The sequence below is a fragment of the Camelus bactrianus genome, chromosome 1, assembly GCF_048773025.1.
Source record: "Camelus bactrianus isolate YW-2024 breed Bactrian camel chromosome 1, ASM4877302v1, whole genome shotgun sequence".
Lineage (NCBI taxonomy): Eukaryota > Metazoa > Chordata > Mammalia > Artiodactyla > Camelidae > Camelus > Camelus bactrianus.
Window position 1 is genome coordinate 114,159,514 of NC_133539.1, and position 24,124 is coordinate 114,183,637.

The 24,124-nt window shown below is 41.4% G+C and overlaps 1 protein-coding gene and 1 pseudogene across 3 annotated transcripts in view; one reads left to right on the forward strand and one right to left on the reverse strand.

Moving 5' to 3' along the window:
* Positions 1-204: 204 nt before the first annotated feature.
* Positions 205-24,124, reverse strand: part of UBE2E2 (ubiquitin conjugating enzyme E2 E2) — a 326,256-nt gene continuing 302,336 nt past the window's right edge. For all 3 annotated transcript variants that reach the window (XM_074371691.1, XM_074371697.1, XM_045511241.2), the window contains one exon: positions 205-993. In XM_074371691.1, coding sequence (XP_074227792.1) covers positions 896-993 — 98 coding nt within the window. In that variant the 3' untranslated portion in view covers positions 205-895. The remainder of the gene's footprint in view (positions 994-24,124) is intronic.
* On the forward strand, positions 7,274-8,585 carry LOC105063285 (large ribosomal subunit protein uL10 pseudogene; annotated as a pseudogene).

Sequence of the window (24,124 nt, forward strand, 5' to 3'; positions counted from 1 at the left end):
ACAACCATCAGATCATCAGGCTATTGACAGCTGGGGAAATTCCACATGTTAAGCAACTTGACTGTGAAGAAATATTCGAGGTTTGAGAAATACACTCAGAAATACAAGAAAAATACACTCAAATCTGTAATTGAATTAAACAAGCCTCGTACGTAGGGCTCAGCCGGCGACTAGGATGCAAAGCAAACGCTGGGTTACCAGAAGTGCATTTATCAGCCACAGTGATTTATTGAGTGCTTTAATAATACAAGTGTACATCAACTGATCCACAGTCAAAAGTGGCAGGTCCCTAAGAAATTTACAAGCACTTTAAGTAAATCAAAATACATATTATTTTGTTCAATAGTCTTCTGCCTGGGGACAGAAGGCTAGTGATAAACAGAGTCTCAGTAATGCACAGTGATTCTGATTGAAGCTTTAGCTTTTTTACAAAAACTTGTTCCCAGTGGCATGCACCCACCAATAAAGACTTCAGTACAAAAAAATTAACCCTAAGCACTACATTTAAGTAGAAACGAGATATAACTCTGAATCTGTGTTTTCCCGAAGATCACATAAAAGGAAAAAAAAAAATCAAAATAAAACGACCCCAAAAAACCAAAAAACCAAAAACAAAACCACACGGTAATACAAAGCTTTGTAAGAAAGCTCTTATTACGACAGATCCAACATTGTTTGCACTGAAAACGAAAGTTCCCAGCCACGCTGAGGTGGGAAAAAAGAAAAAAAAAACCCCAAATCTTTCAAGTTAATAGAAATTAAAAAGGGAACTAAACGCGAAGGGATGGGGAGGGAGAACAAAGGAACAGGGTGGGGGGCATGACATTCCATCACAAAACGGTTCAAAGTGTAATAAAAATAAGACCACCAGAGCCGAGGTGCGGGGACACCGACCCTATGTGGCGTACCGCTTGGTCCACTGTCTGGCCATCCGGTCGTGCTCCGCCCTGTTGGTCATGTACTGTGTGGCGATGCTGCCCACCAGCGGGTCAGCTGGAAAGGAAGCAGAGTCAGGAGTCAGTCAACACCAGCACCCTTTCCTCTTCCAAGTCGGGGAAGAGAGGAGCGTCTGGTTCAAGGAGTGTGCAGAGAGACGAGGTGATGCGCTCGGACCTGGAACCGCGTCACCTTAGCATCGACCTGCGCCTCAGACCACATCTCACCCCCCGCAGCCCAAAGGGCATCTGCCTGTGCTTTTACTGATATCTCCTGTCCTATTTCCTGACCAGCTGACTCCCTGTCCCCACAGTACTCCCCCCGCCCCCGCCTCCCCTTGTCTTCAAGCAGACCTTCATTTGACCGAGAAAATGCAGGTGGGCGGTGGGGGAAGGGGGACGCCTTGATTCGGGTTATTCCCGGGCAGTGGCCGACCTAAGCTGAACAGCCCAGCAGCAGCCGTCGGTGAGACCCAGTGACACCGGGCGAGAGGCCGCTCCTGTCTCTAAATTTGAGGACATCAAAATCCACGAAGCTCTCTGTTAAAGAAAAACTGATAGATGTTAGCAAGCGCTGACTTTCCGCGTCCGGAAACTTCAACACATTGGAGGGGGCTGTCCCAGCTGAGCGAGGGATGAACAGGCTCCGACATGGGGGCTTCCTGGGACAGGGCTCCCCCCAGATGGAAACAACCAAAGCAATTTTAAAAAATGTAATTTAGGTTTCTGAAGATCCCAGAATCCACCCGTTTCTCTCCATTCTCTAATTTCACTTCATCCTTGAGTTTTAGTTCCTGTATTTTTGGTGTTGAGAATTCAGCTGCATTAGAGAAAGTGGGTAAGAAGGAACCAAAAGGGAAAAGGGGAAAAAATTAGCAAAAGCTAATGTTAAATATGAAAAAGATACGTAAAGGCCATGGAAGTGCGCCTGAGGTCTACCACCACCCCGTACCTCGGGAAGACTCTGAGACTCTAGGAAGACCCAGGAGCATGCTCTCAGTAATCAAGGAATAAAAGAAACATTGCCTTTTAATGACCTGATGAGGCTGATGGTAACAAGGCCTTTCAAAGTCCTCCCAAGACTCTGCTGAAGTTTGAACAAACCTTGCGTAAGTTTTCCTGCACCTGTCCTAACTTGCTATAATTATTCTAGGGAGAGACCAGTTTCTTATATTCACTATACACCACAATGAATAGACTCCCCAGTACATAGGTTTGTTCAGAACGTCTGCCTCTCTGCCTGCTCTTTGTGATCTTGTCCTTCCCTTGCCCAAATGGTGAAACTAGCACTTGAGCCAACCCGGCCAGGGTTCAAGATGATCAAAACCAGCAGTACCAAAGGCAGACACAAAACACCTGGGAATTGGCAAGATTCTTTAAAAAAAATTGTGGTCTTTCAGTTCAGACTAAGTAATGACCTTATTAGAGTCTAAAAAGAGCCAAAGAGAGATCTGAGTCACATTTTTTTCTGCCTTTGAAGAAGAAAACCACCTTGTTCCAGTTTCTGGAATGCAAAGCCTTGGGCGGAACTTAGGCACCCTCAGTAGAGCGTACGTCTGTGTCACTCCAGACAAGCTGTCTGATCAAGTACACTCTTCACCAGTGACACGCACCAACGATTCATCGGTACTTCCTAACTGACTGGTCTAGGTAAAGGACAGGCTTAAGGATGACCGCCAATTTTAATGTTCTACCTCAAACCCATCCTCATGGAGAATGGGTATACTGAGGAGAAGAGTCTGCTGTTTCAGCTCAAAGGAGGGGGAGCGGGACAGATGAAGGACAAGGAGCAACAGGCGTGGGATGGGGAAGGTGTTAATAGCATTTCAGCAGGTACGGAAGGGGGAAAAGTTCAAAAACAGGTGAGAGTGCTGATTTAATGTGCACCATGCAGAAATTTTTTATATGCTTAAATAATTAACAGTAAACTTCTTTCAGAGTTCCTTGTACCTTTTCAAGTTTAATTTTAAACAGAAAAATATTTTTCCATCTGCAAAATTATACATGCTATATATAAAAATGATAATTAATAATTTAGGAAGTCACCTTACACAACACACAAGACAGAAAGTTGTAACTGAAAACCGTCTGCAGATTCACTGAGAGTCAGTCACACTGTTAACATTTTGACTTACATCTTCCTAGACTTCTTTTCTAAACATACAATTAAAAAAAAGATAACAGCCTGCTTTTGTAATCTTTAAAAAAACTCACTATATGGTGAATAACTTTTTATATCAATAGTTACAGACCTACTTCATCATTTTTATTTTTTTTTAATTGAAGTATAGTTGACTTATACTACGTTAGTTTCAGGTGTACAACATAGTAACTCAATATTTTTTATAGATTATACTCCATACAAAGTTATTATAAAACACTGACTATATTCTCTGTGCATCATTTTTAATATTATTCTGAATTAATAACCAGTTTCCTGTTTAGAGACATTTGGATTCTTTCCAATTTTTTTGCTTTATAAATAATGCTGTGAAGAACATTATTATGCTTGCATTTTTGTAAATTTATGCAAATCTTAAATTTAAAGTATAAATGAAGTAATAAAAGTGTAAAATGAAGGAATTTAAAAATCATGTGTTATCAAAGTTTTAAATGCTAAAATGTTTTGCTGAATAGAAGAAAGTTAAGACCCCAAGTTAACTGAATCGAAACTATGCAATAAAAGTGCATCCAGTGACTACTACAGTGAATTAGGGGGAATAAGACACTTTTTTTTTTGTAGTATATTTATAATAATGACCTGAAGTAAGGTTGAATCTCATTACAAGGCTTCATGTTTCATGGATACAGGTATGTCAGGGATGAAATAACAATGTCCAACAAATTATTCAACCTGATTTTCTCGAACAATTTTTCTAAAATAGAAGGAAAATTTTCCCATCATTTTGGTTTCTAGGTTGTTACTACTCCCCAAGTCTTTACCAGTCTTTGAGATATCATCTATCAGCCTTCCTCCTCTGCTAAAGAAAAACCACGAGGTTCATCGGTGAATAAGTAAATTGAAATCGAAGTCTCCTGCATTTTCTGCCTTTGTTCAGCAATTATTTGAATTTTTGAAAAGAGGTGCATGTTGATACTTTGCTCTTCTCACAGCACAGGGTTCGCTGATTATGAATATTTGATCCTTGCAGTTAGCAGTGTGGCACCTATTAGAGGGTCCCTGAGGCAGACGTACAGGATTTACAGTGTGGTCAATGGAAAATCATGGGGTGGGAGGTGGGTACACAACGCCTTCTATCAACTAGACCTCTAAGCCACAGCACCACATCTGCTTATAAGAATCATGCCACCATTTGTTGACACAATACTAGTGATGAAACGTAGCCTGGATGAGAACCTGGGATGGAAAAATCACCGATCGTGGCCTACACACCTTCTTTTCCCTTCATTTCTACTTCCCTGTCTCACCTCCACCTCCCAACCCGGCCCCGGGCACCTGAGGAGGTGCTGTTCAGTAAATGATGGTGGTGGACTGAACGACCATCAGGATTATTTGCAGGTGAGTGCAAGGTGACCTTACTGAGTGCTCTGTCTCCTCTCCCCTGTTGTGGAGATTAGTGGCATAGGCACCACTGATTCAGAAGAGAAAGGCTCAGGCAACCCCTGCCACCCTGTCTCAAGCCTCGCCTCTCCTGGCTGGGGCTATGCTGGCAACACTGGAAGCCAAGAGAGTTCCTAGCCTGTCCAGAAAAGGAGGGACACAGGGATCAAGACTAACGGGGCCAAGGAGCAGCTGCAGGGTTAGAGGGAGCGGGGAAGCTGAGCTGCCCAAGTGATTCTATTTAGAAGCCAAAGAACATTCTATCTTGGTAGGTGGCATGGAAGAAATCACATGGAAAAAAATTTTTTTGACTCCCTTTTCTCAAGAAAACATATATGTTCTTAAAGAGACACAAGCAAAAACAGTGTAAGATAGGAAAGAGGTGGGGTCCAGACTGCCTGCCTTTGTTCCACCGATAACCGCGTCATGCTAGGCAAAGGATTTAACCTTTGCCTCAGTTCCCTCAACTGCAAAATGGAGACAAAAACAGTGACCTGCCCCATAGCTGTTACAAGAAGTAAATGAACTGATTATTGTAAGGCACATACAAAATTTTTTATCACTTGCAAAATGAAGGCAGGCACATGAATATTCACGGGCATCCTTGAAAAATATAAATCTGCCTGGTCTTCCTGAAGACATTCTCTACAGATAAAATCCGCAGTCCTCAGTATGGCTCCCAAGAACATCACGATCTAGACCCACTTTTTCTGGCTTCTTCCATCTACGCTTTAAATCAGAATCAAGGACTCAAGGCTTTTCCAAGAGGCCCCGCTCCTTCCAGCTGCTTTCTGCGCCTGCTGGGCGGCTGCTAACTTCTCAACATTTAGCTCAGCAGATGCTTCTGGGGGCTTCCTAGCAGGCTTCTGTGCCCCACTTCTGTTTACCTGTTAATGTGAGGGCAAAAATCTTCTGTTTGTTTCTTAAACCTTCAGAAGACACTGTCTTATTCAAAAAAATTAATTAACTAATTTATTAATTGACATATAGTCAGTTTACAATGTTGTGTCAATTTCTGGTGCACAGCATACTGTTTCAGTCATACATGTACATATATTTGTTTTCATGCTCTTTTTCATTATAGGTTACTACAAGATACTGAATACAGTTCCCTGCACTATACAGTAGGACCTCGTTTATTTTATATATAGCAATTAGTATCTGCAAATCTTGAACTCCCAATTTGTCCCTCCCCAACCCCTCCCTGTAACCATAAGTTCGTTTTCTACGCAGAAGACACTGTCTTTAAGCATGGACCCTGCACTGTGATCACGTGACAGCTGCCAAGACTGCCAGTCTGGAAGCTGAGGAGGGACGTCTTTACCTTTCTGTTACCATTAGAGAAGAAGGAAAGCTCACTGATCTGAGACCAAACCCGCCGTTCTCAGTAGCCCACGCTGGCAGACACAGCCAAAGGGACCCCTGCTTTCCATCAGGGGAAGCATCTGCCTAAGCCCTGCACCCGTGAGGAGGGGCCGCCCAGCAGCTGGCGGTGCTGAGAAACTGTACTGCTACATCATCACGACAAACTTTAAAAACATACTTAATTTTTAATAATAATATTATAGTACTACTTAGAGTCTTAAAATACAATTTCATATTTATTCTTGTATCTCAGAAGATCATTTTTCAGTGGGAACATTCATCCTTGCCTGAGGCTGTTCATTGATGTTCACACTGGCTGGCAGTGTTCAGCCAAAATAAACTCAGTGCCCCACTAAGGCTAATACTTTTATCTATTGTGCATGGAGGAAATACTTTCTTCCAATCATTTGTCCTTTAAGCTAGTTTATGATGTCTCTTGCCGTTGTAAGTTTAAAGTTTTAAAGCAGTTAGATAAGTCAGTCTTTCCTTAATATTTTTTTAGTTTGATGTCATGTTTATTGACAAAGGCCTTCTCCATTCACTCCAGGAATTGAGAAATAATCTCCTATATTTACATGAGTAACCGTCTGTGCGATGCTAGTTTATCCCACACATGAGTCCCCACATGTACCTGGACTGGATTCTCCATTTGATAGTCTTGAAATTGGATTAATTTGCTTTTTGCTTTATTTGCTCCTCCTGTTTTTCTCGCTGAGGTTTCATAGTGTGTTTGATATCTGGTGGGGTAAGTTCTCATCCTTCGCCGTTTCTTTTGTTCAGTGACACTGTATCTGGAGAACTGTAATCTTGATGAGGCTAGACTTGGAGCAGTTAAAGCTATTTCTCCCCAGGGCTATAGGCATTTCATGTCTCTTTGAAGAATGTTATCAAGATTTAGGAATATCTGAATCCCTCAGGGTCTACTCATTAAAAATCAAGTGAGTAGGACAAAGTTAAGGTTTTTGTATTTTGGAATGTGGAAAAACCAGACTATTAATTATAGATCTAACCCAGGCTAGAAAGATTAAGTACCCCCAAAAGATTTATATAGTGTGTACGTGTCTAATAAAGTGATTTAGGGAGAAAATGATCATGTCTCTGATTTAAAGAAAATGGTGAATGTTATCCAGCTAGGTTTAAAATTGAGAATGCTAAATAAAACTGCATACACGTCTAGCAAGATATGCTGTAACTGCAGAATTAATAAATAGGGATGCTAAAAGAGGTAGGGATAATCCAGCTTCTAAAGAGACATTAATACCTTCCTCAGAGCTCACTGGGAGAAGGTGAGCTGGCTCTGATGGCCCCAGAAATCCATGGGAAAACGCCCTCCTTTCACCAGGCACCGTTGTGTGAGTGACATCGTCCTTAAACTTTGTGTGGTCATCCCTCATGCACTGCTGGGATACCCAGGGAAGAAAGAGGGACCTGGAAGTCCAATTACTCTCTAAAGATCATCCAACTTCTGGATGTTATCCTAAATGCTTCATCGTGGGAGCAGACAATGTGGGCTCCAAGCAGACGCAGCAGAGCCGCGTGTCCCTCTGAGGGAAGGCTGTGGTGCTGGCGGGCAAGGCCATCTGAGGGTACCTGCAAAACCACCCAGCTCTGGAGAAACTGCCGCCACACATCCAGGGGAATGTGGGCTTTGTGTTCACCAAGGAGGACCTCACTGAGATCAGGGACATGCTGCTGGCCATTAAGGTGCCAGCTGCCGCCTGTGCTGGTGCCATGGCCCTGGGTAAAGTCACTGGGCCCTCCCAGAACACTGGGCCTGGCCTGAGAAGACCCCCTTCTTCCAGGCGTTAGGTATCATCATCGAACTCTCCAAGGGCACCACTGACATCCTGAATGATGTGCAGCTGATTAAGGCTGGAGACCAACTGGGAGCCAGTGAAGCCACATTGCTAAGTGGCTGCATGTCTCCCCGTTCTCCTATGGGCTGATCACCCAGCAGGTGCTTGACAATGGGCAGCATCTACAACCCTGAAGTGCTGACGTCACGGAGGAGACTGTGCACTCTCGCTTCCTGGCAGGTGTCCGCCACGTCGCTGGCGTCCATCTGCAGACTAGTTACCCAGCGGTTGCATCTGGACCCCCTTCCATCATCAGTGGGCACCAGCGGGTCCTGCCTTTGTCTGTGGCGACTGATTTCACCTCCCCACTTGCTGAAAAGGTCAAGGCCTTCTTGGCTGTTCCATCTGCATTTGCGGCTGCTGACCTCATGGCCGCTTCCACACCCGCTGCAGCCCCAGCCAAGGGTGAAGCAGAGGAAGAGTCTCAGGAGTTAGATGAGGATGTGGGATTTGGCCTCTGACTAATCACCAAAAAGCAACCAACTCAGCCAGCTTTATTTGTGAAACAAGGAAATAAAGGCTTACTTCCCTTAAAAAAAACCCCAAACAAACGGGGTTTGTGGGCACAGTGAGCTTCCTGTTTGGGAGTGTGGTGTGTGCAGTCATCAGCTTCCCCATCTCCCGTCCTCCCGCCACCACAAAAATGGAGGAGGGTACCAAGAGGCTCACTAGTAAAGGCTAGGGATGCCTGTAAGGAGACTCTGGAGCTGTCCCTGGTGGAGAGTTAAGCCGGACCCGGGGTGCAAGGCAGCTGGCCTGCCGATGAGCTGAGTGGAGCGAGGGAGAGCCAAGATGTCTCTCTGCATCTCATCAGGAGGTCGGCACCCCAGGGGAGGGGGCCTGGAGCAGAGAGGAGCTTTGGAGGATGCTGTGTGCAAGGGCAGTCATATTCCAGAGCCAGCCGGGCAGCCAATTTTTAAATTTTTAGAAACTGAAACAGTCATTCTCAAAAATTAAATTACATCAAGTTCCATTAAAAAAATTAATAAACAAAGGTAATCAATACTTAAAACTCATCATTTCTTAATTATTTCACTGCTATTATTTATTGTCAGAGTTTTTCTTACGTCTACTCTATCCGTGTGGTGGAAAAAATAGTGTGCTCCTGTGCGTCTTGTCCCAATTAAGCACTCAGTAAGGTCGCATAAGTAGCTTGAAATTGGCAAGTGCTACAAATTAGGACTTTGCTGTTTTGTTGATCATCTGCATTTAAGAAAGTGGTGGAGAAAATGCTAATAGTGCAGATTAAATTTAAAAGTGTACCACGTCTAGAGTCTTACACTGTTAACAGTAAAAACTGGAGGATGTACTCTTCCAGCATATGAACCTATTATCTGATTCAGAAAGCAGTTGCTCACCACACTAACAATTGTACTTCTGATACCCCTTCTTTATCTCACTTTTGTCTTAGTTCTTAACTTATATGAAAATACTACCCAGCACTCACATTTGAATGACACTCGTTTGTCAGTTACAACTGCAGAAGTCATTGTTAAGTCTTCTGAGAATCAATTGGCTAGGTGGAATTTGCACTAAAGAATACTGTATATTTTATTTTATCTGCAAATTGTGAACTACACATTCTTTAACATCAGTAAACTGTATAATAAACATGTATGTACATATGCACGTAACACCCCCGCTATTTCTCCCTGCCAGTCCTTAGACAGTTACCGTACCCACGGGGAAGGGCTTAGTCATGGAAGTCGAGCTGGGGCTGGGTCTCCCACATCCAGGGGCTGGGAAGGGAGCTCTCTGAACTACCCAGTGTGAAGCAGCATTTTGACACCTGTCACCCAGAAGGCATGATGGCAAGACTGTGCTTGTCCAAAAAACAGGAGATCAGGTCAAGGGACACTGTTCTCATCTATTGTCTGGCCTCTGACAGCCTAGAAGTCAGGCCTTAGAAAGGGAGGGAAAAGAGATGGCTGAGACACTATTTACAACAGCCAAGACATGGAAACAACCTAAATGTCCATCGACAGATGACTGGATAAAGAAGATGTGGTATATATACACAATGGGATACTACTCAGCCATAAAAAGAGTGAAATAATGCCATTTGCAGCAACATGGATGAACCTAGAGACTATATTAAGTGAAGTTAAGTCAGACAAAGACAAATATCATGTATGTCGCTTATATGTGGAATCTAAAAAAAAAAAAGCTACAAATTTTATTTACAAGCCAGGAAATAGACTTATGGACACAGAAAACAAATTGTGTTTATCAGGGGGGAAAGAGACGAGGGATAGATTAGGAGTTTGGGATTAACAGATACACACCACTATAGGTAAAACAGATAAACAACAAGGACCTACTGTATAGCACGGGGAACTACATTCAATTTCTTGTAATGAGCTGTAATGGAAAAGAAACTAAATATATATGTATGTATATAACTGAATCACTTTGCTGTACACCTGAAACTAACACTGTAAATCGACTATACTTCAATAAAAACATAAGAATTAAAAAAAAAGAGGTAGCTGATAACCAGACTATGCTCTGTCCACCCTGATGGAGTGGAAAGAGGAAATTAGATTTAAATTAGTATGAGATGAGAGTTGAAAAGCAGACCAGACTGACCTTCTGTTAACTGAAAGTGACCTGAATGCAGCTAAGTGTCATTAAGGGATAGCAAGGCAAAATTCAACGAAACGTGGCCTAAGCAGTGACTGGGGAAAATTAAAGCTGTTCCATATTAATGCCCTCTGACTTGAGACAGCTCAATAAATAATACAAATACACTGGCTATAACCTAAAGCATATTGTTGATAAAATATCTTTTAAAGTGTAGAAACTTGTCCCAGCAGCCTACAGAGCAGTGCTATGTACACTAATTCAATGTGTGTTTTGAACAGACTTATCTACAGATCAGCACAGATGGTGCAACCCTACTGAGGAGCTACTCGATTGCAATTCCAGACTTAGTTAAGCAATAATTCCTAATGAACTCACAGAAAATATCCTTACAGTATTGGACTTGTTTAAGACACCAGAGATTCACATTAACTTTCCCCAAAATACCACTGCAAAAAGCTGTGGCTGCAGCAAGTAGGAAAGAGTCAAAAGATGCCAAGATATAAAAGCTAGATTTTTTTTTTAAAAAAGCAGCTTTATTGAGATATAATTCATATGCCGTATAATTTACCCACTGAAAGTACACACTTCAGTGGTTTTCAGTACAATCACAGAGTTATGCAATCTTTATTTACCACAATCCACTGTAGAGTATCTTTATCAGCTCACAAAGATACCCTGTACCTTCCTCTAAATCCTCCAGCCCTAGGTATCTGCTAATCTTTCTGTCTCTGTATCTTTGCCTATTCCGGACAGTTTATATAAATGGAATCACTTAAATATGGTCTTTTATGACTAGCTCGTCTCAGAAAGCATGTTTTCAAGGTTCACCCTGCTATAGCATGCAACAGAACTTCATTCCTTTTCACGGCTAAATAATATTCTATTGTGTGAATATACCACATTGTATTTATCCATTCATTAGCTGATGGACGTGTGGGTTGTTTTCACTTTTTGGATACTATGAATAAAGCTTCTGTGAGTAAGTTTTGCATGGGCACGTTTCCATTTCTCTTGGGTATATAGCTAGCAGTGGAACTACTTGGTCATGTGGTAACTCTATGCTTAACCATTAGATGAACTGCCAAAATGCTGTCCGAAGAGGATTTCACAACCCCACCTGCAATGTGTGAGTGTTCCCATTCACCATGTCCTCACCAACACTTATCATCTGAGGATGCTGGATTATAACAACAGAATAGCCTACACTCACTGGCCTATACCCACCAGATGTCCAGTTTTTTTTTTTTTTTAATATACCATATTCTCTACAAACATTTGTTCCTGTCAACCATGAAAAATAATTTCCCTTAAATTAGAGTATTTTCTCATGGTCTCTGTTATGAGAGACCAAAGATTATCCTGATTTTATCTTCCCTCTACTTCCAACCCTGATGGAAGTAAAAATGACATTAACCTAATAAGACTTCTTGGTATTGCACACTTTTTCTTCAAAATTAAACAATCCTTAAAAAATTTTAAAATAGAACTATAACTATAATATAAATATAACATATAACTTACTTTATTGAGATGTAACTCATGTATCATAAAATTCACCCATTTAAAGAATATGAAATTCAATGGTTTTTAGTATGTTCATACAGCTATGCAACTATCACCCCAATTAACTTAGGGAATATGCACACCCATTACCAAGTAACAGTCGCTCCCCATTTACCCCCATCTGCTACAACTCTAGGCAATCACTTACCTATTTTCTGACTCTGTACATTTGTGTATTGTGGACATCTCATATACATGAAATCAGAGAATACGACTTCTCTGACCAGCTTATTTTTATTTAGCATAATGTTTTCAAGATTCAGCCATGCTGTGGCATGTATCAATACTGTTTTAATTGCTGGATAATAACACGTTGTATGGATATACCACATTTTTTTCATCAGTTGATGGACATCGGGGTTGTTTCCACTTTGGGGCTCTTATGAATAATGTTGCTATGAACACTCATGTATACGTTTTTTTGTGAGGACATTTATTTTCACTTCTCTTATATAAACCTAGAAGTAGAATGGCAGGGTCAAGTGATAAGTCTATGCTTATCCTTTTGAGAAACTGCCAGACTGTTCCAAAGTGGCTGCATCAGCCGTTTTGGAAAACAGTATGGAGAATCCTCAAAAGACTAAAAACACATTCACCATATGACCCAGCAATCCCACTCCAGGGCATATATCCAGAGGGAACTCTAATTCGAAAAGACACCCCAATGTTCATAGCAGCACTATTTACAGTAGCCAAGACACGGAAACAACCTAAATTTCCATCAACAGATGACTGGATAAAGAAGTTGTGCTCTATTTATAAAATGGAATACTACTCAGCCATAGAAAAGAATAAAATAATGCCATTTGAAGCAACATGAATGAACCCGGAGATTGTCATTCTAAGTGAAGTAAGCCAGAAAGAGAAAGAAAAAGACCATATGATATCACTTATATGCGGAATCTAAAAAAAAGACAAATGAACTTATTTATAAAACAGAAAGAGACCCACAGATAAAGAGAACAAACTTATGGTTACCATGGGGAATGTGGGTGGGAAGGGGTAAACTGGGAACTCAAGATGTGCAGATGCGAACTACTATATATAAAATAAATAACAAGGTCCTACTGTATAGCACAGGGAACTATATTCAGTATCTTACAGTAACCTATAATGAAAAAGAATATGAAAAGGGATATGTGTATGTATATGTATGACTGAACTATTATGCTGTACACTAGAAATTAACACAACATTGTAAACTGACTACACTGCAGAAGAAAATTTGGACAAAGTGGCTGCATCATTTTATATTCCCAACCACATTATGAGGGTTCTTTTTATTTTTTTTAAAATCTTTTTGAATTCCACAGCCTCTCAAATGTACTCCACCCACTAAAAACTAGTATTCTAATGTATCACTTTCCCCCTCAAATAGCCTTTTCTGTTTCGCATTCCTGTTCAGGAGCTGAGAGTGGGGCAGGAGGTGGTTTGAGAGCGGGTGCAAGAACAGCAGTCGTGCCCTAGACACGGTCACACTGTCCATAGTCTTCACTGCATCTGGGAATCTGGACTTGAGTCCAGAGGTACAAATAACCCAGGTCAGAGCCAATGCGGGACAAGAATGTCATGGTGTCAGTTTCCTGGGTCATTCTGCCTGCCTTTGAGTGCTGGCAGTCTGTAGCTGAGGCAGCCTGGTGAGTCATTCAGATGCCACCAGGCTGAGGGGTGACTGCACTGAAGGTGTGGGCTTTGATTAGGGCTGAGGCTGTGCCCTCATCGCCTCCTCCCAAAGCCCTCCTTTCCTTCAGGGTAGGCAGTGCCTCTTTTTCAATCTTCTTTTTTTTTTATTTCATTTTTTTTTGGGAGGGAGGAAGTAATTAAATAAATTTATTTATTTTTTTTGGTGGAGGTACTGGGGATTGAACCCAGGACCTCATAGCATGGTAGGTATACACTCTACCATTGAGCTATATCCTCCCCCGTCTTTTTCAGTCTTCCATCATAAGAACAGTAGAGCTTCTGGGGCACTGGAGATGACCATTCAGTAAGTATTTGTGTAATAAATGAAATAATAAGTAATCAGACCCCACTGGTCAGGATGGAATTCAGTTTGTAGGAGGTATCAGGTTTCTGGTTAGACATCCTTCCTCCCTCCCATGCTTGAGCCTAAATGACAGTTATACTTATAGGATCAGCAACTCTCCACGTCACTAACTTGAGACAGTGTTTGGCAGCCCCAGTGTAATTTTTTTGTGTGTATGAGATTTAATATTTAGCTATCTCTGTTTTGAGTCTAAAGCACATGATATGATCTATTTCCTATAACTGACCTCTTGCTTTGTCTTCAAGCTTCCCCACTATCTCCTGTTATTCCCTGCAAGTTTCAATTCTTATTTTTTTTAAATTGAGGTATATGGTGATTATATTATATAAGTTTCAGGCGTATAACATAGTGATTCACATTTTTAAAGGTTATACTCCATTTATAGAAAACATTGGCTGTATTCCCTGTGCTGCACAATACGTCCTTGTAGCTTATTTATTTTACACATAATAGTTTGCACTTGTTAATACCCTACCCCTATCCTGCCCATCCTCCTCCCTCTCCCCACTGGTAACCACCAGTTCGTTCTCTGTATCTTTGAGTCTGTTTTTTTTTTTTTTCTTATATTCACTAGTTTGTTGTATTTTTTAGATTCCACACATATCATCCAGTATCTGTCTTTTTCTGTCTGACTTATTTCACCCTTCAGGTCCATCCACGTTGTTGCAAATGGCAAGATTTCATTCTTTTTATGGCTGAGTTAATATTCCATTGAATATAATACACATCTTTCTTTATCCATTCATCTGTGGATGGACACTTAGGTTTCTTTCATATCTTGGCTATTGTAAATAATGCTGCTATGAACACTGAGGTGCATATATCTCTTCGAATTAGTGTTTTCACTTTCTTTGGATATATACCCAAGGGTGGGACTGCTGGGTCATATGGGAGTTCTACTTTTAGTTTTCTGAGGAACCTCCATACTGTTTTCCACAGTAGCTGCACCAATTTACATTCCCACCAACAGTGTACGAGGGTTCCCCTTTCTCCACATCTTTTGATGGCCATTCTGACAGATATGAGGTGATATCTCATTGTGGTTCAGATTTGCATTTCCCTGATGATTAGTGATATTGAACATCTTTTCACATGTCTGTTGACTATCTGTATGTCTTCTTTGGAGAATGTCTATTTAGGTCTTCTGCTCATTTTTAATTGGATTCTTTGTTTGTTTTTTTGATACTGTGTTGTATGAGCTGTTTATATGTGTTGGATATTAAACCCTTATCAGTCATATCATTTGGAAATATTTTCTCCCCTTCAGTAGGTTGTCTTCCTGACTTATTGATGGTTTCCTTCACTGTGCAAAAGCTTTTAAATTTAATTAGGTCCAATTTGTTGGGTTTTTTTTTTTTTTTTTGCATTTATTTCCTTTGCTGTAGGAGACAGATCCAAGAAAAAATATTGCTAAAAGATTTATGTCAAAGAGTGATCTGCCTATGTTTTCTTCCAGGAGTTTTATGGTTTCTGGTCTTACATTTAGGTCTTTAACCAATTTTGAGTTTATATTTGTATGTGGTGTTAGAGAATGTTCTAACTTCAGTCTTTTACAGGTAGCTGTCCAGTTTTCCCAGCACTGTCTTTTCTCCATTGTATATTCTTGCCTTCTTTGCTGTAGATTAATTGACCATAAGTGTGTGGGTTTATTTCTGGGCTCTCTGTTCTCTTCCATTCAATTATGTGTCTGCTTTTGTGCCAGTACCATACTGTTTTGATCACTGTAGCTTTGTAGTATAGTCTGAATTCTTTAGGATTCTTATATTTAGTTGTATTCAGTTACTCCCTGTTTTACTGGCATCATGCCTAAACTTGAACTTCCCTTGGGAAACATGTTCCACCAGTAGACCAAACTATATTTAGTGCTTCTCCCCTACTTCTGCTTCAGCCAAGTGGGCAGGTCTATTTCTAGGATTCAAACTCTTACCGTATTCTTCTGATCTCAAACAAAGTCTAATACGTCATAGGTGGTAAACTGTGAACACTGTTTCCCATTTTTCTGCTAGCAGAAAATGGGGTATCGGTGACAGGAGGATTGATTCCCTGGGTACCATGAATTGACTCAGTGATATTCACTGATCTTGCAGTGCATCCTTCTTGCTCACCAAGACTGGCCTGAAAATTTGTGGGAGACCAGGCACAGTCAAGTTCACACAGTCACTAGTGATGGTGTCATAGTGGTCAGGAAACCAAGTCCTGAGGATTCTGATTCTCAAATATCTTTTGGCCCCTCCCCTCATCCACCTCATGGCCTCTGTCATCTCTTACCTGAACCATCAAAATACCTTCTCGAACATCTCCCTGTCTCAGTCTTTCCACTCCCAAACGAACTTAAGCTTTAGTCTAAAGACACAAACCTAGTCAAACAAGGTCCCTCTTTTAGAACCTTCTGCTTCCCACTGTCCCCTCTCCCCCACCACGAGATGCCAGTGGCAAGGCCAACTATGCATAAGAATGCTTCTTTGCCAATAACCCACCTGATGTCCCAGATGGCTTCTACCTATTAAATGACTTTTTCTATATCTTAATCATACTTTTATCTTCAATAAGAGTTTTTCAAATGTTCTGCCTCCTCGTTAGTTCTTACTGTTGTTGGAGGAAAAGTTTTCAAAAGAGGCAGACAAGGTGAGAGAACACTATTACATAGACTAGTGTGAAATTACTATTCACAAAGGAAGATTTTTGATTAAAAACTGGATGCTCAGAAACTGTAAAGTGCTGGCTTATGTATTCAAACAATGCATCAGAATGAAGTGGTTTCCACAGTAACAGTCTCATGAGCAATAACTCCTGGCAACACCTGGGTCTGTCTACAGGGTCATTCTAGTCTTCCCTGGGGAGACCCATCTCTGAGGACGAAGAAAACAGAAGCCACTGATCTCATGAGGGGGGCTCTTAAAACACAGAAAGGAGGAGAGAAAAGACGTGGCAGAGCACTTATCAGAGTAACTGCATGCACATCGACTTCAAAATAATATCGAACTGCTCAGGCAGAATCTTGTCCCATATGTGAAAGGGGAAAAGAGATCAAATTGCTCATTGTGGGATTTTTCTAGTCCGCATTTTAAACTGGATTTTAAACCCTTTCAGAGTTAAGCCACCTTCTCCGGAGCCAGATGGCCCCTACATCCTCCAGAGGGTGGAAACCCCAGCCTCGGCGGCTGCTGCTCCCCGAGGCCTTTGATGACCCCTAACAAGCCCTGCTGCACTGGCCCCAGTAACCTGCTGACCCTTTCACCTCAAGGCTTCTCAGCATGGCCGTGAGCCTCTCTCATGTTAAAAAAAATGTCAGGCCTACTTTGGAACAAGGACCTCCATCAAAACTCTCCAACTCTGCCACTCTTCGTAAGTGCACAATAATGCACAGAACTGGCCTCTCTCTAACTGCCTGCCTGGCCACTCTGCAGTGCAGGGAAAACCCAGCTTCTGTCTGGTTGCCTCCCTCCCCAGCTGGCTTTCTTCCTGGAGCATTTATTTCCCCTTCCTGACACTCCCAGATCTTTCTCTCCCAGAGGAAGTGATCATATATCTGATCTCAATGTGACTGTCACCTCATGGGCCATCTTTTCTGGAGCTATGTAGATTTTCAAAGAGAAGTCTGGAGACAGCACTTAGCAGAGAAATGAAACCAACACACAAAAACATTGAAACAAAGAAGTATGTGTGTAACATAGTTCTGTTTTTTGACTAGGACGGATTTGGGGTTCTTCAAAGCAAATCGCTGAAAGCTACCATCTACTCTGCTGCTCCAAGGGACCCTGCACAGTGTGTGACACATGACCCTATCCTTGCCACCCCTTCTCATAAGCCTGGCTGTGATGATTACTTCTCAGGTAGCTAGGCTGCAGTAGTCTTTCTTCATGAAGATCTGACCCTCCTTGATGCTCTAGCTTTGCAAACAACACTGTAACATTCGTACTATACCACTTTAACTCCTTCTCCAAGATATATCATTCAAAGTGAGGAAACAGGTTGTAGAAAGCTGGCTTCCGGGCTCTGATCCTGCAAACCGCTAATGGGTGGAAGAGACAATGCTTTCCACCCGGGGGAGGATGCTGACAGAGCTGTAACCAGCACCATATTTATTTAGGACTGTTTGAACCAGAGGATTCTTTTTGGAAACTGACACGCCACTCTTGATCGTGCATGAAATGGGATCTGCTGAGACCCTAATTTCTCAGTGCTTGTGTGGGCGGCAGAGTCACAGGTGCTCAGATGCAGTGCCTCATTTGAAGTATTTTTGGGCGGTGAAATTTGGGTGTTAAAACTGAATCCTGTAACAAGCAGTAAATTACACAACTGCATTTAAATTCCAAAATAGTTATTTTTACAGCGGCTTTATAAAGTTTAATTTATCCCCTTGCCCTGAAAGATTTAATGAATGCTTAAAACATTTCCACTTATTTTTCTATGATTGTCTACATTTGCTTCCAGTGTAAATATGCTGACTAGATTTGCATAGTGATTAGACACCTAGAGCTGTTTTTTCGGGGGTGGGGGGATGGCAATGAATAGACCCACTGCCCCTAAATGGAACGTACTCACATCCGCATGAACAGTTATATTTCCACTTGCAAATTAGATACCATTTGTACCTACGATGCCTTCCTTGTTTAAATAACCATTCTTCACACACACACACACACGCACACACGCTGAGACTGTTTTTAGGAATGGGATTATTTTAAAGATACACATTTTTTTAAGGTTAAATCAATCTTCTAGACCTGTTAAGTTTTGCTTCATTCTGCCAGAGGCCATTAAGCAAACTTTTGTCACTGACATATGCTATACTGTCTTACTGAGGTTTAGAAAAACCACATAAAATATACAGCCCGATGGAAAATACACCTCAATGACTCTTTGTGGCACATACAATTAATAGAACGGATGTCTCTTTTACTTTTATCTTTTATCTATTTACCAATATTTCCCTTCTAGAATACATTTAGTGAGGATTCTTGCTTATATCCCTAAATTATTCATTTGAAATTTATTGAATTTTTCAAAAAAATTTTTTATGCTTCCAGATAAAACACAAGGATAAGAGCTTTAAAGACAAAATCATTAGAGAAAATAATACAAAGTGCTCAGCACAGGAGGAGAGACTTCTAGCTCCGTATTAATACGTAGATGGGGCGGGGGTGGGGATCTTGAGACAGACACAGAATAGCCTTCCCGCCACTAAGTGAAAACACATCTACTCTCCCATGAACAACGACTGTGTTTTCACTTGCAAATTAGGTCTAGCAGTCCCCTATAAGGCTTTACATATTTAAAGTCTAGGATAATCCTAAAAATCAGTGATAAATCAAAATAATATTGAAGAACTATTTCTAGAAAGATAACAAAAGAATTAAGCTTCAGCGTTGAACTTAATTAGAGGTGATTTCTAAGATACATGGTGCCAAGCTATTGTGGTATCAACTCATGTTAAATATTTTAAACAGGCTTTAAAATTCTTATTGGAGTGACAAGTAGATGTTTTTGTCCTTGCTTCAACATTGTACCAAAAAAAAAAAAAAAAAAAAAGGAAGGCTGAATAAACTACTCATGGCAAGACAGACAGGGCTGCTGGTATTAGTTAAACGTGACTAGCTCTGATTTAAATTTTGTTTAAAATCGGAAATGAAAATTAGCTTAGTAATTTAAATCTAATTCTCATTGGTACTAAGTTCAAGTCTCTAGAACATGATACCTGACACACAAAGGCCCCAGGTCATCTAGCGTCGGGGTGACAGGTCATGGTTAAGGTTGATTACAGGGCAAAAAACCAAATGTTTAATGTCTCCCATGCCCAGTGGCTCTTTGGGACTGCCTGCCTCGGGAGTGATGTTAAATGCTTAATCAAATGCACTTGGATCCCTCAGAAGGCGCGTGGTTGTACTAACAAGCCAACCTGCCGTTTGTAATCAAGTTCTAGACCAAACTAAAAATGAACAACTGTTTCTCTAGGGACAACATAAGAATAAAACTTTAGGGCTTATCTTCATTAGCTGGTTATTTTTCGTCTGTCAGAACTGAAGTCCAAGGAGTTGGAATAGGTTCAGCTCATGCCTCCTGCAAATCACCACATTCTGCTTGTGTTGAGACTTCAGATTTCTGATGGCTTGACTGTTCGCATTAGAATTTCTCCGGAAACGGTCCTTAACTTATCGTGGGAAGGAAGATGTCTATAAAAACTTGGTTTCAGCACTTGAACTGGTCAATAAATAATTAGATGAGCAGATTTTAGTGAACAGAAGTGCTGAAACAGGCAAAACAAAATGGTCATTTTGGACAAGCAACAGCCAGCTGCCGGATGCTAGGGAACCATGTCATACATGGTACTCCCACCTACCCTAAACTACAAGTTAGGTTCAGGATGAAAGGCTACAAACTGAACACAGGTGAGTCCATGTCAGGGACAATCTGCTGATGAGTTGGTAGCCTGAACCGCCTTTTCTTAGACACAATTTGATTTCAGGATTGTCCAAACATCACAGTCCAGACTCATTTGCCAGGCAGCTTTTAAGTAAGTCTGAGACTCAGGTATCCCACTGAAAACATGTATGTACAATACTTATAGATACGTCTGTGTGTCTGTGTCTGCTCAGAGGTATACAAGTGTGAGGCAGACGAGTAGCAATAATAAAGTGAAATGCTGTTTGCATGCTTGCATTTATCTGGGCTTTTATCCTACACTTAGAGAATAAAAGCTATTAAGCAATGTACTTTTGAGGTCTGAGAATGAATGAACAGATCAGACATGGTAAGTCTGAGAGCAGCCTGAAGTCACGGTCAAGTATTTAGGCAACTGGGTTTTGTCAGGGTATCAAGCTGTTAGTAGCTTTGGAGGACATATCTCATTAGGTGGAACCAACTCTTGCCTGGGTACTATTGTTGACATGCCTTTGATAAGACGATCTATAATATAACCTTCAAGGGGTATCACCCCAGAGAAGCACAATGAGAAATGCAGTAAGACGGTCATTTTGACATGCTCCTCTCAGACACAGGCTGACCTACTGTGTTGCTGTCAAGAGAAGCAAAAAGCTAGACTGACTTTCTAATGGAATTTGTCAGAGCCCTATAAACTCCAAGGAAGACTATTTAAGCCTTGTTTGTGGACAAGGGGGCAGAGAAATACAGTGACAGAGTAACTTGCTAATAAAGGATGGAGAACCGGCCTCTGAAGAAAGCTACGGATGATGTCTGCTAGGCTCTTTATCTTTGGAAAATTGAGTGAATGATTAGGAAGTTGAATTCCATCAAGTCTATGGACTATATGTAAGACTATATCACTGATGGGTAAAGAAAGGAGTAATTTTACAGAACATACCAACTCTGTGCTATGCCAGAATTAGAGAATGTTGGCATTTGTTTTAAAATTATGTGGGATTTTTATGAGTAAATTTAAAGTACACATTTTGATGGTACAGAGGAAGAAATGCTGGATTCTGAGATATATATGGTTAAGCCATTTGAGTGGCATAAAGGATAAAATTCTAAACAGTAAGTGTGCATTATGTCTTTTAAGGGTAAATCCTTAACTTCATATAAACAATGAATGTATGTAATAGTGGTTTCATCTTAAATCTAGGATCGACTGGTTTTTAACATTGGCACAATTTCAACAATTCTAATTGGCTTTCTTTCCTTGCTTATTTTTGAGGTAGCCTTGTCTTGTCTGGTACAGTTCTGAGAAAGCCTTCTCAGGTATAAAAAAATCCAAAGAAATATTGTCAATGATTGGGGGAAAAAAAAGAACAGAACAGAGGCACTGAGAAAACCAAACCATTTCCTTCAGAAACAAACGTCCAGTTTTGAATGGTTAATGTACAATTCACTTTCAGAGCTATGTCAGTTTGCTCATGTAAACGGCAGATTGAAAATTACTGACCAAAACAAAGACTCCATGCTTATGGCTACCAGCATACGAGGGACTTTGCCAAGAAACTGCCAAGAAATCTGTGATGTGAAACTACTTCACTCCAGGCCCATAGGCAGCTATCTTTTTTTGTTTAAAAAGGTTGTAAGTGTAACATTTATAATATCATTGCTTCTTGACCCAGCATTTTGATTTATTAAAGTGTGACCAAAGGCTTCTATCATTCCATAAAAAGGAAATGTAGAGAGCATTCTGAGCTCTGTTAACAATGGAAACATGTCAAGTGATTTATTGATTTTGTTATCTTCATCCATATGCTAACTTTATGACTGAAACAAAACAGAGCATTCCCCCCCCCCCGAAATCATCTTCAGCTTTGATCTGTAAGACCCTAGGGTGGATACAATCAAGCTGATTATGAATCAACAAGAAAATGTCTATTAAAATTCAGAAAATAAATAACTTTTTTCTTTACATTTAAACATTTAAGGTTTACAGTAGTGGAAAATACCACCAATACATTCGGGAAAATTCATTTTGCTGTGAGAAGACTGACTCTATGGTAACATTAAATGCGTGGGTGGTTAAAAGGCTGGCTGAGGAGGAGGGTGTAGCTCCTCCTCCTGTGGTAGAGCGCACGCTCAGCATGCACGAGGTCCTGGGTTCAATCCCCAGAACCTCCTCTAGAAATAAATAAATAAATCTAATACCACCCCCCCAAAAGTAAAAACAAAACAAAAAACAAACAAACAAAAAACCTGAAATGGCTGAAAATAGCAAGAAATAGAGGAAAGCAGGCTTCTAGAATTTTAGTCAGCCTCAAGGGCAGTGTTTTTCTGGATGATTTATGGCCACAGCTGCATGTTCAAAGCCTTGAGTGGTAGTTGAAGAGCACTTCGTACTATGCTCACCTTCATGTGGTGAAAACCGATGGAGAGATGCGGTCAGCGAATGGAGATGCCACAAAACCTTATATTCTTAAAAGCACAAAAGTACAATTTGTAAAAAAAAGTTCTTATAGAATAAGATACAATAAGATACAGTGATCCAGACCCTAGTCATAAGGAAGAGGACCTGAATTCCTGGTTGTGCAGACAGTGCGCTGCGGAGGGGGAACGCCCACACGGGGGCTGCGGTCTCGGTGCTACTGGCCCAATGATGGAGTCCCTGGAAAAGCAGGGATTCCGAACCCAAAACCTCTCCTTGGTGACCTTCCCTGTTCAGGCCATCGTGACCTTGTGCCTGGATAACAGTGACATCTGAGTTCAGTTAAACAGGTGTTCACCACGAGCCCTCCCCAATGCTGGCGTCCTGTGAGGAGTAAGTGACAGGAGGAGGGAGGCCACGTCCTGCCCTTCCGCCTAAGATCTGAAATAAAACAAACCCCAGATCCTCCTTTGAGGCCAGTGGATAGTGTTGTGTCTCAAGTAAACTGGGGGAATTGGGGTCTGGTTAACACCGCGGTCCCCTGGGACTTGTACCTGATGTGGAGTGTTTATACCAACATTCTAACTCAACGGATTCTCCTCCTGGCTGGTAAACAGGCAGCCACCTCCCCCTGCATCCTCCCAGGGCAGAGAAAGAAAGAGCGAGCTCTCTGCTGTCTCTTCTTACAAGGATGCTAATCCATTAGATCAGGGCTCCACCCTTACGACCTCATCTCACTTGAATTACCCCCTTATTGGCCCCAACTCCAAACAGTCCCATGAGGGTCGGGGCTTCCGTGTGTGAGTTTTGGGGGGACACAGCTCTGTTCACAGCACACCCTTAGAGGCTGCTTTTCCGGTGCCTAGGGCAGGCCATGGTTCATGTCTCCATTATCCTTTCCTGACAAGCAAGCCCCCCAGTCCTCCAGCCTTCTCACACCCTCGTCCCCACACTTCCATGTCCTATACTCCTGTAGGATAGTCCTCCCCCAGACGCCCCCCTTCCTTTTCAGCCACACCCTCTCCAACTCCAATGAGGCAGCGTACTATTTCTGTACCTCCCGTATTTGTGATCTGCCCTCTGTTGTATCCTGAGAGGTCAGGAGAGTATTCCTGTGGTGGTATTAGTGATTGCAGCTCCCCCGCAGTGCCTAGCATGGTTCCTTCCAACTTCTGACACTAAAAATAATTACCTGTTGAACGGAGTGTCTGAGGAATCTCTACAATTAAGAGTAATTAATAATAACTGCAATGGCTATTTGTTAATAGGCCAATTTTAAAAGACTAAAAGCGAAGAGGAAAATTATTTTACATTCAGAAATCTGTGAGAATGGTTTGTGTGAAGGGGAGGATGTAAATAGAATACTGTTACAAGAGGAGGGTAGATGAAGAATGATTCGAAGAGATTGCTTTC